Source organism: Scyliorhinus torazame, chromosome 25 (assembly GCF_047496885.1).
Source record: "Scyliorhinus torazame isolate Kashiwa2021f chromosome 25, sScyTor2.1, whole genome shotgun sequence".
Lineage (NCBI taxonomy): Eukaryota > Metazoa > Chordata > Chondrichthyes > Carcharhiniformes > Scyliorhinidae > Scyliorhinus > Scyliorhinus torazame.
The window spans coordinates 17,764,796-17,778,058 of NC_092731.1; the positions used below are offsets into that span (position 1 = coordinate 17,764,796).

The 13,263-nt window shown below is 46.4% G+C and overlaps 1 protein-coding gene across 1 annotated transcript in view; it reads right to left on the reverse strand.

Moving 5' to 3' along the window:
• Positions 1 to 268: 268 nt before the first annotated feature.
• ap2s1 (adaptor related protein complex 2 subunit sigma 1) overlaps positions 269 to 13,263 on the reverse strand; it is a 53,919-nt gene continuing 40,924 nt past the window's right edge. The window contains exons 3-5 of the mRNA XM_072490119.1: positions 12,890 to 13,003; positions 7,974 to 8,033; positions 269 to 2,314 (exon numbers count right to left, since the gene is read on the reverse strand). Of these exons, the coding sequence (XP_072346220.1) occupies positions 2,213 to 2,314; positions 7,974 to 8,033; positions 12,890 to 13,003 (276 nt within the window). The 3' untranslated portion in view covers positions 269 to 2,212. The remainder of the gene's footprint in view (positions 2,315 to 7,973; positions 8,034 to 12,889; positions 13,004 to 13,263) is intronic.

A 13,263-nucleotide genomic window follows, 5' to 3' on the forward strand; every position in this document is an offset into this window, starting at 1 on the left:
TTGAAAATGAAATGAAAATCGCTTATTGTCACAAGTAGGCTTCAATGAAGCTACTGTGAAAAGCTGTTTCATTAAAGCTGGCCACATTCCTGCGCCTGTTCGGGGAGGCTGGTACGGGAAATTGCCCCATAATTGGGGTGGAAAAAAGAATTGGGTACTCTAAATTTTTTATTTAAAAAAAATAAGTCTCTCAGGGCACAGGGAGAGCTCTATTTGCGTGTTCGAAACCTTTGCATGCCTGCCCAATTGAGTTTGCAAATGCAAAACGACCATTTTTAGCATTTATTGTGACACATTACTGCCTCAATACTGCAGCCCAAATCTAGCGACGATTACAAACATGTTATCTCGCTGAATGAAAGCAAGATTTTCCATACACATGTACTTCATTCAAACACACACACACACACAAAAAAAAAAGAAGAGGGCAAGACAAATAGAAAACAGTTTGGAAAGCATTTTAGTTTATTCCAAGCACAGGCCTGTGTCAATCACAGACCTATAGCTCTGGAACAATACAAATCGAACAGTGACTAGCGACCCTCGGGTGTTCAGTCAACATTCACATTTATTCTTTGAATCAGATAATCTCGACGGCTTTCCAGAGCTCCAGAAAACCCATAAGTTTTTCTGCTAATTAACAGCTGCACGGAACGAGGTTGCAGCCAGCTGTGCCGTGATTGTTCAGAGACCTGGTCAATGGAATAAAGTCAAATGCTTCGACAAGGTTTTCTTCGCATTACCGGAGGCAGTTTAATTACAAGCTTCAATTATCACAAACTCCATTTTCTACTTTGGGAGGGGGAAAAAAAATGATAAAGAAAATACTGTTCTCTGTAAACTACGAATATGGGTTACTGAATCCTGGCTATTTGACTGGTGATTTTCTTGACAACTTCCAGCGTGCTCACCTGTTGAAAAGAAATGGCATCTATCTACCTAGCTGAGTTTGTGGTAAATCGCTCATCCTCAAATAGATCGGAATCACCAACACCACACCCTCCCCCCTCCAAGTATAAACCAAGCTTCACATTTTGGTCCCTGGGAGCGAGGAGCGTTGCGAAATGCAGATTACACGTGGAATAGTGCTCCACATATTCAGCTCCAACAGACTTAATTAAAACAACACTCCCAGTCAGAGTACTTGGTAATAAATGTAGATGGACAACATCCCAAACTAACAATGACGCTGGAGCCAAATAACTTGGCTTCTTGAAAACTAAGCTTAAGACAAACAGTTGGCAACGCAACTGGCAAAGCGGTGAAAGGACACTAGTCTTGCAGTGTTGTCACTGGCACCCATACACTACACCCAAGAGACACACAGGACAAGTTGCTCTGAATGTGTTTCTTGTGTGATACCGATCTCACATTTGGTCCTACCACCAATATTTATTTATTTTAAATAAACTTAGAGTACTCAATCCTCCCCCCCCCCCCCCCCCCCCCACAAGAGCAATTAAGGGGCAATTTAGCGCGGCCAATCCACCTACCTACCCTGCACATCTTTGGGTTGTGGGCAGACACGAGGAGAATGTGCAAACTCCACACGGACAGTGACACAGGGGCCGGGATCAGACTTGGGTCCTCGGTGCCGTGAGGCAGCAGGACTAACCCACTGCGCCGCCCTCACCACCAATATTTCTGACGTTACTGTACATAGCTCCCTGCAAAGTGTACAATTGTGCCAGCAGACACAAGGTGAGAATTTCACAGACCTGCTGTTGCTTCTGTCTGAACTTCTAGTGACAACACTGGCTTGGTTGACGGGAGGTTGCACTCCCGTGTTCAGATTATATTGGTGGTTTTGCATTCCTATTGCAACCACTTTTAAACAAAATCAAACTGGCTTGCTGCAAAAATTATTATTAGCCTAGCATTGGGCCTAATTTGACAGTGCAGTCTCCAGAATCCAGGAATTTATGTGGGTTCTGATTAATCAGCAGCCAGATGCACCAGGATCCTCACACAATCAGATTAACTCATGACAGAGAAGCTGAAACATTACAGGGCATTTCAGTGGGGTTTTGACACGTTAAATGGTCATTCTCCTGCAGTAATTAACATTCATTGTTCCCTGTATTCCTCTCTTCGCTCTCACACACGCACGCGCACACACACACACACACACACACACACGCAAACGCACCAACGGAACACGAGAGGAGAGTGCTGCTGCTTCAAACATCCTTTCAGCTTGGGGCCAAAGTTTCTACTCCAAGGATTGTAACATGAGGAGCTGCTTTAGCACCTTGGTCTGGCTCGTCTCCCGGATCTCTCCAGCTAGGAACATCTCATCCACCACAGTGTACACCTGCAAGCACAGAATTAAAAAAAAAGAACAGTCTATGTATAGATATCCAGGAATATTCACATCGCTGGCATACCTTCCAACATCAATCACTGGGTAAGGAGCAGGTATCTTTATAACGTCTTTGCAGCCTCAAAATGGGACAGTCTGCTCAGCAGGTTCACTCAAGGCTCCTCAACGGAATACAAAGGAGAACTTGAGGATAAACCGTGACATTATTGTGCGTCTACCTGGCACTCTATTCCCTTAAAAGTTACTGACTTGTCTTGTAGTTTCAGCACGTTGCGATCATTTTTGCGTCAAAGTATTTACAACATAGGCGGCCATTTTCCCAGACGCAGCAATGTTAAGAGTTTCTGCTCTTCATGAACCCCCTCCCAACTCCCTTTTGTCTAACCCCATCAACATATCCTTCTATTGCTTTCATCTTTTGCTTATCTGGCTTCCTCTTCAATATATCTTTTCTCAGCTACTGGATGTAGTAGTGAGTTCCATGTACTAACCACTATCTGGGAGAAAGTATCTCCTAAATTCCACATTGGAATTATTAGTGAGCCCCTCTTTCTGGTCTTGGTCACAAGTGGAAAGACCTTCTCCACGTACATGTTCGTGTCTCATGAGGAAATGTTAAGTTTGTATCCACTACAATTCAGAAGAGCAAGAGGCGACTTGATCAAAGGGGCAGCACGGTAGCCTTGTGGATAGCACAATTGCTTCACAGCTCCAGGGTCCCAGGTTCGATTCCAGCTTGGGTCACTGTCTGTGCGGAGTCTGCACATCCTCCCCGTGTGTGCGTGGGTTTTCTCCGGGTGCTCCGGTTTCCTCCCACAGTCCAAAGATGTGCAGGTTAGGTGGATTGGCCATGATAAATTGCCCTTAGTGTCCAAAATTGCCCTTAGTGTTGGGTGGGGTTACTGGGTTATGGGGATCGGGGTGGCGGTGTTGACCTTGGGTAGGGTGCTCTTTCCAAGAGCCGGTGCAGACTCGATGGGCCGAATGGCCTCCTTCTGCACTGTAAATTCTATGATTCTATGAAAACCTTGAAGATCCTCCGGACGGCACGGTGGCGCAGTGGTTCTAATAATAATCTTTATTGTCACAAGTAGGCTTACATTAACACCGCAATGAAGTTACTGCGAAAATCCCCTATTCCCCACACTCTGGCGTCTGTTTAGGTACACCGAGGGAGAATTCAGAATGTCCAATTCACCTAACAAGCACGTCTTTCGGGACTTGTGGGAGGAAACCAGAGCACTCGATTGAAACCCACGCAGACACGGGGAGAACGTGCAGACTCTGCACAGACAGTGACCCAAGCCGGGAATCGAACCTGGGACCCTGGCGCTGTGAAGTGATGGTGCTAACCACTGTGCTACCAGCACTGCTGCCTCATGGCGCCGAGGACCCGGGTTCAATCCCGGCCCCGGGTCACTGTCCGTGTGGAGTTTTCACATTCTCTCCGTGTCTGCGTGGGTCTCACTCCCACAGCCCAAAAATGATGTGCAGGGTAGGTGGATTGGCCACGCTGAATTGCCCCTTAATTGGAAAAAAAAATAATTGGGCACTCTAAATTTAACAAAAACTAAATGGCGGAGCAAACCCGCGGGGCTGAGGGGCCTTGATCATCTGTATCCGGGTCAACTTTCTTCTCAGTAACTAAGGACACTAAAGCAAACTTATTGTTGTATTGCCCCCCCCTTCTCCCCTGATATTGGTTAACTAAGATTAGATCAGCTAACCGGAGATCTCTGCAGGTGATCGAATATCAAACCATGTTTTTTTAAAAAATCATTCTTCTTGAATTGAACATTGCTGGCAAGGTCAGTATTTATTACTGATTCTTCATAGCCTCTTGAGAGACAACAACTCATCAAAAGCAGCAGTTTTCTACAAAGCTGTCGGACCTTTAAAGCTCTGGGTAATATAGTTCTTCATTGTCTACTAACAGGATCAACAGGCAAGGCAGAAATACCGATTAATTTAGGTGTGATTTTATACTGGGCAGCACAGTGGTTAGCACTGTCGCTTCACAGAGCCAGGGTCCCAGTTTCGAGCCCCGGCTTGGATCATTGTCTGTGCGGAGTCTGCACGTTCTCCCAGTACCTGCGTGGGTTTCCTCCGGGTGCTCCGGTTTCCTCCCACAAGTCCCGAAAGACGTGCTCGTTAGGCGAATTGGACATTCTGAATTCTCCCTCCGTGTACCCGAACAGGCGCCGGAATGTGGCGACCAGGGGATTTTCACAGTAACTTCATTGCAATGTTTTTTTTCCTTTTTATAAATTTAGAGAACCCAATTATTTTTTTTCCCAATTAAGGGGAAATTTAGCGTGGCCAATCCACCTCACCTGCACAACTTTGGGTTATGGGGGTGAAACCCACGCAGACACGGGGGAGAATGTGCAAACTCCACACGGACAGTGACCCAGAGCCGGGATCGAACCTGGGACCTCGGTGCCGTGAGGCAGCAATACTAACCACAGCGCCACCGTGCTGCCTACTTGTGACAATAATAAGGATTTTTATTATCAGGGTGCACAAGTGGTAAATGACAAGATTGTGACATAGATACAGCAAGTGGCAAATTGATCCCTGCTGCTGCACATCAAATTAGCTCCATTCAAGATTCAGGGTTGCATGGGGAATTCAGAGAAGGTGAATTGAAATTTGTTTACAAAAATTAAGTTGTATATTAATTATAGATTATGCTCTTCCAAACTGGAGTTGGATTTGGAGGGAATATTTTCAGCTGTCTAACACGGGAGTACAGCCATGCCTGGCAGTAACGGGAATAACTGGAGGGGTTGGGTTACAATGCCAAGGAAGAAGCACGTTGGCACAACATTGAAGACGGTTGGTTGAATGGGGCTTTTCCTATCTGTTTTAGCATTGAGAGATCTTAATGCGCATCCAACATATATTTAAACGGAGTGTGACAACAAACGGGTCAAGCAGGTTTATCCAGTCGAGCTGTATTTATTCATTAAAAGTCTCACATAGGGCATGCATTTACAACGCACAAATCTCACTACATGTTGCCACACTTTTTGATCACCCTTTACTGAATGGTGTCAACATTTCCTAATTTAGCTAGGTTAGCGGTCATGGTGTACAGTAACAAGCGGTTATACTAATGAACGAGCAATCCAAAGGCCTGGAGTAATCTAAAGTTGCAGGTTCAATTCCCACTGCAGCAGCTGTGAAATTTAAATTCAACTAATTGAACAAATAATAATAATCTTTATTATTGTTACAAGCAGGCTCACATTAACACTGCAATGAAGTTACTGTGAAAAGCCCCCAGTCACCACACTCCAGCGCCTGTTCGGGTACACCGAGGGAGAATTCAGAATGTCCAATTCACCCAACAAGTCTTTTTCGGGACTTGTGGGAGGAAACCGGAGTACCCGGAGGAAATCCAGGCAGACACGGGGAGAACGTGCAGACTCCACACAGACTGTGACCCAAGCCGGGAATCGAACCCGGGTCACTGGCGCTGTGAAGCAACAGTGCTAACCACTGTGCTACCGTGCCGCCCAAGAGTACCCAATATCAGCAACGGAGGCCTTGAGATTACTGGATCGTCAGAAAAAAACCCACATGGTTCGCCTGTGTGTGACTCTGGACCCACAGCTGTGCGGTTGGCTCTTAATTGCCCTCGGAAATTATCCAACGAGCCAATCAGTTCCATTCAAGGAGGCGACATCACCACCTTCCTGGGGGAAATTAGAGCTGGGCAATAAATGCTGGTCTTGCCAGCGAGGCCCACATCAAATGAATAAAAAGATAAGCTCTTCTGACTAAGCATGGCCATGAAGGAAGTTTCTAAATCCTCCATACCACCTCACTAAGGGAAACCATAGACAATTTACTAATAGACAAGCCAGATCTTCAGTATTGCTAAAATAAAAGAGGCCCGCTATTGAAGCATTTCATCTTCCATTCATCAGGACAGTTCACAAGAATACAAATAGCACAACCATTTATACTGCATGAGTAGAGAGTGTTGATTGGTTGGCAAGTGGATTCTGATTGGTAGTGCTGTTGCCACAGAGAATGCACAGTTAACTGCCAAGCCTTTGTTCAAATTCAAACCAGGTAGGTCGACTCAGATTGGTCAAGGCATCGCCAAGGGGAACGAATCAGGGAATGGCTGTCTCCCAAGCTTTTGTTTCGTTGAAAAAGGAGCAATGGGAGGCGACACGGGGCGAGGTGGGAGCCTCGGTTTGGTCCCCGATTCGGGAGAATCATCGGGTCGTCCCGGGAAGGATGGATGGGGGGTTTCGGAGCTGGCATCGGGCAGGGATTAGAAGAATGGGGGACCTGTTCCATCGATGGGACGTTTGCGAGCCTAGGGGCGCTGGAGGAGAAGTTTGGGCTACCCCCGGGAAACGCTTTCAGGTACATGCAAGTGAGGGCGTTGGTGAGGCGGCAGGTGAGGAAATTCCCGCTGCTTCCGGCATGTAGGATTCAGGACAGGGTGATTTTAGGTGTATGGGTTGGAGAAGGCAAGGTTTCGGCGATTTACCAGGAGCTGCAGGAAGAGGAGGAGGCCTCGGTAGAGGAATTAAAGGGCAAGTGGGAGGAGGAGCTTGGGGAGGAGATAGATGAGGGTCTGTGGGCAGATGCCCTAGGTAGGGTTAATTCTTCCTCCTCTTGCGCCAGGCTCAGCCTAATACAGTTTAAAGTTACTCACAGAGCGCATATGACAGGGGTGAGTAGGTTCTTGGGGTGAAGGACAGATGTGGGAGGTGCTCGGGGAGCCCAGCAAATCACGTCCATATGTTCTGGTCATGCCCGGTGCTGGATGGGTTTTGAGAGGACTATGTCCAAGGTGGTGTACGCCCGGGTCAAGCCGAGCTGGGAATTAGCATTATTTGAGGTATCGGACGAGCCGGGAGTGCAGCAGGCGAAAGAGGCCGGTATTCTGGCCTTTGCGTCCCTGGTAGCCCGGCGGAGGATTTTGTTACTGTGGAAAGATGCGAAGCCCCCTAGTGTGGAAGCTTGGATCAATGACATGGCAGGGTTCATCAAGCTGGAGAGGATAAAGTTTGCCTTGCGAGGGTCTGTGCAAAGGTTTTCCAGGCGGTGGCAACTGTTCCTAGACTATCTTGCGGAGCGTTAGGAGGAGGTCAGCAGCAGCAGCCCAAGGGCGGCCGGGGGGACGACGACGGTCTTTTGGGGTGGCGTTTGGGTTAAGGTGGGGGGTTTCCCCATTTGTGTTTTCTACTGTTATATGGGGGGTTATTGTATTTGGGGGAAATCCAATGTATAATTTCTGCTTGTTGTGTTTTTGTTTCTTTTTCTTGTTGGGGGGGGGGGGGGGGGGGGGGGGTTTGTTGAAAAATTTGAATAAATATATTTTCAAAAAAAAAAGAAAAAGGAGCAATGCATGGACATGCTTCTTCTGTCTGTAAAGGACATCCCGCCGAGTGTGAATAGATGTAGCTTCTAGCCAGGGTAAGCGAGCTACACTTGATCTGATCAGCTTGCTGATTTCAACTCTGGGATACAATAAACAAACCCAAGCATTTTTAAAACATAAGGAGGTCAAGTCATCCCTGACTTCTTTCTCATTGAGCAGGAAGTTTCATGGTGGATTGGGAGAGTAGAGGGGAAAACACCAAAAGAGGTTGGGAAGCAATGAAGCAGCACAATAACGTACCTTGTAGAAGTTGAAGACAAGATCTAATTCACAGACATTATGGAAATATTCATTCAAAACCTGCAATAAGATGGAGACAACAGACAAAGCAATGTTACTAAATTTTTATTTCTGCCTTCTTTTACTATAAAAAAAGTTGAGGTTCTGCTTGAGCTGAAGCATAGAACCATTGAAAAGTTACAGCACAGAAGGAGGCTATTCAGCCCATCTAATAATAATCTTTATTATTGTTACAAGTAATGTTACAACAAACCCAAAATCTTGAGCCTGCCCAAGAGGGTGTTCTCGCCTATGCTCAATCTTATGCAGCACTTTGCATTCCCAGACCGCTTCAAAGTATAATGATAATCTTTATTATTGTCACAAGTAGGCTTACATTAACACTGCAATTAAGTTACTGTGAAAACCTCCCTCGTCGCCACATTCCGGTGCCTGTTCGGGTACACAGAAGGAAAATTCAGAATGTCCAATTCACCTAACAAGCACGTCTTTCGGGACTTGTGGGAGGAAACCGGAGCACCCGGAGGAAACCCACCCAGACACGTGGAGAATGTGCAGACTCCGCACAGACAGTGACCCAAGCCGGGAATCGAACCTGGGACCCTGACGCTGTGAAGCAACAGGGTCAACAACTGTGTTGCCGTGCTGCCCATCTTGTCCATCCCAGCCCAAAGACACCCAGTTGCCCTTTCTAATCCCATCTTCCTGTACCCGGTCTACAGCCCTGCAGCTTCCAGCACATAAGGTGCGGATCCAGGCACTTTTTAAAAAAGAGTTAAGGGTCTCTGCCTCCACCACTAATTCAGACAGCGAATTCTAGACTCCCATTACCCTCTGCGTTAAGAGGTTCTTCCTCGTGTCCCCTCTGCACCTTCTGCCACTTGTCTTGCATCTATGTCCCCTGGGTCTGAATCGAGCAGTTCAATTTTATACCAGACAAGGAAACAAACAATGGTTACTCTTTAAAAAAAAAAAGGCCGATCCAGGAGAAGGAAGTACAGGCACTTGTGGGTGGTTTATTTTCCCATGAATAGTTCCTGCATATGATCTCACATTTCGGTGGAACTGTTTGTCAAATGTCATTAAGTACCCAACTCTTGAAGTTGAGGCTCTGAAAAATGATCCAATAATTTCCTCGGAGAAACTTTCATGTCTCCACGTATCATTCAACCAGCAGCAGCCTAACAGACAACTCTTCTCGCGTCCCCAGCCTCTCCTCGTTGTCTTATGGATATTCCGTAGTGTTTGCTCCTCTGCAATGGTTTTCTACCATTCCTCTCCTTCAAATACTCTTGCCTTTTGTATGCCTCTGCCTTTCAATATGGAATCAGGACCTGTCACACTGACGCTACTCCCAACACAAGGCTTACTTTCTCTGGTCTTCCTTTCCACTTACAGTCTGTTAGTTTTTGAACTCTAAGATGAGCAAATCTTGTTGAAATAAATTATTAATTTAGTTCTGATGAAAACCAGAAACATTAGCTTGGTTTCTTCCTCCACAGGGGCTACCTGACCTGCTGAGTATTTCCAGCATCATCTATTAATAATAAATTTAATTCATCTTTCACTCACTTGTTAACCATAAGCCCTGATCCTTCACCTGCGCTTCTCAATATCAAAAGTCTACCTTTTCTGTCGCGATTTTGCCTCCACGTCCACCGTTTACAATGGAAACCGTCCATGTTAAATTGCCAATCTGTAATGGCACCCTCCTGCCAGCGGAGGTGCTACACTGCCACAGCAGGCAGGAGGGAGTACCGCACAGAAGGTCTCTTCGTGCAAGCTCTCTGGAAGAGCAACTCACCCAATCCCATTCCCTTACCTTTCCCCCCTAGCCCTGCAAATTATTTATATTCGGATGAAATAGTATTCTCTTTCAAAAGCCATGATTAAATCTGTCTCCACAGGGCGGCACGGTGGCGCAGTGGTTAGCACTGCTGCCTCACAGTGCTGAGGTCCCAGGTTCGATCCCGGCCCCGGGTCACGGTCTGTCTAGAGTTTGCACATTCTCCCCGTTTGTCTGGGTCTCACCCCCACAGCCAAAAACAGATGTGCAGGGGAGGTGAATTGGCCACGCTAAATTGCCCCTTAATTAGAAGAAAAATATAATTGGGTACTCTAAATTTTTAAAAAACTAATGACTTGCTGTGTTAAAAAGAACATTTTCAGGGCAGCACGGTAGCACAGTGGGTTAGCCCTGCTGCCTCACGGCGCCAAGGTCTCAGGTTCGATCCCGGCTCTGGGTCACTGGCCGTGTGGAGTTTGCACATTCTCCCCGTGTTGGCTGGAAAATTCAGGCCAATACTATAGTTGAGGCCAAAGCAGTGTTTAACACAGGTTAATTTAGCACAGGACTGGTTTAGCACAGGGCTAAATCGCTGGCTTTGAAAGCAGACCAAGGCAGGCCAGCAGCACGGTACAATTCCCGTACCAGCCTCCCCGAAAAGGCGCCGGAATGTGGCGACTAGGGGCTTTTCACAGTAACTTAATTTGAAGCCTACTTGTGACAATAAGCAATTTTCATTTCATTTTTTCATTTCATCACAACACCCTCCCTCTCATACTCAGTGCCCCGATTTATAATTCTAGTGACAAATTTACACTGACAGTTTAAAATGGACATAGACGACCTATGATGACGACAAAATAGATGATCTTCAAATGGAGACTGAATTACATCCCTGCAGCCTGATGCAAGTATCCTCGGTCTGCTAATTATGAAGACTACATTTGATTTCACGACTATGGCAAGTTGATGAGCACATGCTAGAAATATCAAGACTTGGTACGAACATTTTCAGAACCTTCACCTCGCCCACAATTCAGAGCACAGGGCTCTCGTTCCCATCAATATAGCAAATTTAGAGACTGGGGTTACAGACTCAAGTTGCAGTGTTTTACAAACAGCTTAGTCCCGCTGGATGAAGGAGAAATATTTGAACTAAATCCACATTGTGCTGGAAGTTTGTTCCCCGCATAGATTTGTGAATCGTGGAATATGATCCAGGTCAGTTTTGCTCGTAAGCGGGTGACCAAGAGACGAAACAAAACAAAATTTTCAATACCATTTTCACAACCTGACCTGAATGGGTTCGAAAAAGGACCAAATTCTAAATAGCATTGAAACCCCACATTCTCCCAGTGTCTGCGAGGGTCTCACCCCCACAACCCAAAGATGTGTCAGTAGGCGGCTTGGCCACACTAAAATTGACCCTTAATTGGGAAAAAAAAGAACTGTGCACTTTAAATTTTTAAAAAACCATTGAAACCCACTTTGAATTAACTCAAGGGCTTAGAGGGACAGAATGAGGCAACACAGAAATCGGCCATTCAGCCCACTGTGCCTGTGCTAGCTCTTTGAGTTAACCCACTAGATTTGATGGGTATTGGCCTCGGCTACGGTCGTTAATGCAGCACAGGAGATCCCAGTTTTGATTCTCAGGGCCTGTACTGTTGACCTCAACCGGGTCACCAACTGAGCTAACACCGCTGAGCTAACACAACTGACCTCTCTGGGCTAGGGCAGAGGAAAATGGCAGGGTCCCTGCTCCTAATTGTCAGCTGGCAGAACAGCATTGGAAAGTGTGTGAACATCAGGTGAGAATAGGATCAGGATTACCCAGGGTAGTCTTTGCGGTTTAATTATTGATCGACACTCAGAAACATAACACAAAAGGACATGCACTTGCGTGAAGTGCCGGCATCTTCGGAAAAACAACTCGAGCACCTTTGGGGGAGGGCTGGAGGTCTTTAAGATGAAAAAGGTTTTTGCCGCTCAGATTAAAACACTCCCGGAGGGTCGCTAAGCAACGGCTTTTCTGTCGGCCCAAAAAAGCGGCCGAACTTAGTTGGTGAAAAGAAAACGAGGTTTACTGCGAAGCGATTATATTTGCAAAATACATCAGACCCCAGCCGGATCTGTACCATACCTGGCTGACTTCATACAGAACTCAATCATGGAGGTCCTCGGGCTCCCAGCCCCCTTAACGAGGGAGCTTGATTTCGACGAGACTCATGGGAGACGGATCGCTCCAACGGATCTGGTTTAGCATAGTGGGCTAAACAGCTGGCTTGTAATGCAGAACAAGGCCAGCCAGCGCAGGTTCAATTCCCGTATCGGCCTCCGTGAACAGGCGCCGGAATGTGGCAATTAGGGGCTATTCACAGTAACTTAATTGAAGCCTGCTTGTGACAATAAGTGATCGTCTAGTGCATGTTATAACAAGCTCATTGACACAATTGATGTCTTGCAGACTTCGGTCTAAAGCCCAGACCCAGTGGCATCCCTTCCCATTACTGGAAGGTAAACACAATCACTGTTAAATATCTCCACTAAAAAGGGAGGAAGCAAGCAATTACAAACTTCCTAGGAAATTAGAGCCTGCCTGCTCAAATTCTGTTTGTACAGATTTCCTGCCACAGCTGTAGCCCTTTGGCAACTTACCCAAGTGCCCACTCTTCACTTAATAGACTCAATGGTGAATGTAGGCAGGCAGTTTGCTTGTGGAAGGCATGACAATTGACCCGATAGCCAGATGTGCACTCATACACACACATCAAAAGTCACCAATCTCAGATGACCACAGGTTGCTTTTCCCTCCGAGGGGGAGAGCTGACAGTCGGTGATTTAACCCGAAGATCACCACATCTCAGGCGGGGGGGCAAACTCGAGAAGGTGGGGCCTTCATGAAGAATCTCAGCTGGCACGGGGATTGAACCCCCCTGCTGGCCTCATTCTGCATCATGAACCAGCCATCCAGCCAATTGGGCTAAAACAGCCCCCAACACTTCAAAGTGGGCCAACCAAGGACAGGAAACCCGGCTCTACTGGTTACTAAAGGTTGCCAAAAATGGTTGCGAGTCAATATTAAAAACAGAGGTTACATCAATGTGTTCCAGCTCCAGTCGCTGCTTACCTCCACAAAATTGTGGATAGCTTCCAGGTAGACCAGATTGTTATCGTTGACATCCACACAAATACAGAAGTAGAGGCCAGCATAACGCCGATAAATTATCTTGAAGTTTCGAAACTGCGAAGGGAACAGAAGAACTTAAGAAAACAATCTGGATTGCTGACGAATTTGCAGGTCTGTCCGCAATAAGTACATTAAAGCGTAATATATTTGCAGCCCTTTGCATGTCTATTCCTGTTGTTATTACCCATTTAAAAAAAAGTAATTTTAATCAGAAATAAAATTTATGATAACGATATCCTACTGGCATGGTAGCGATGCATCCAGACTTCCCTCCCTGACAGCACTGCGGGTGTACCTACAGCTTAGGGACTGTA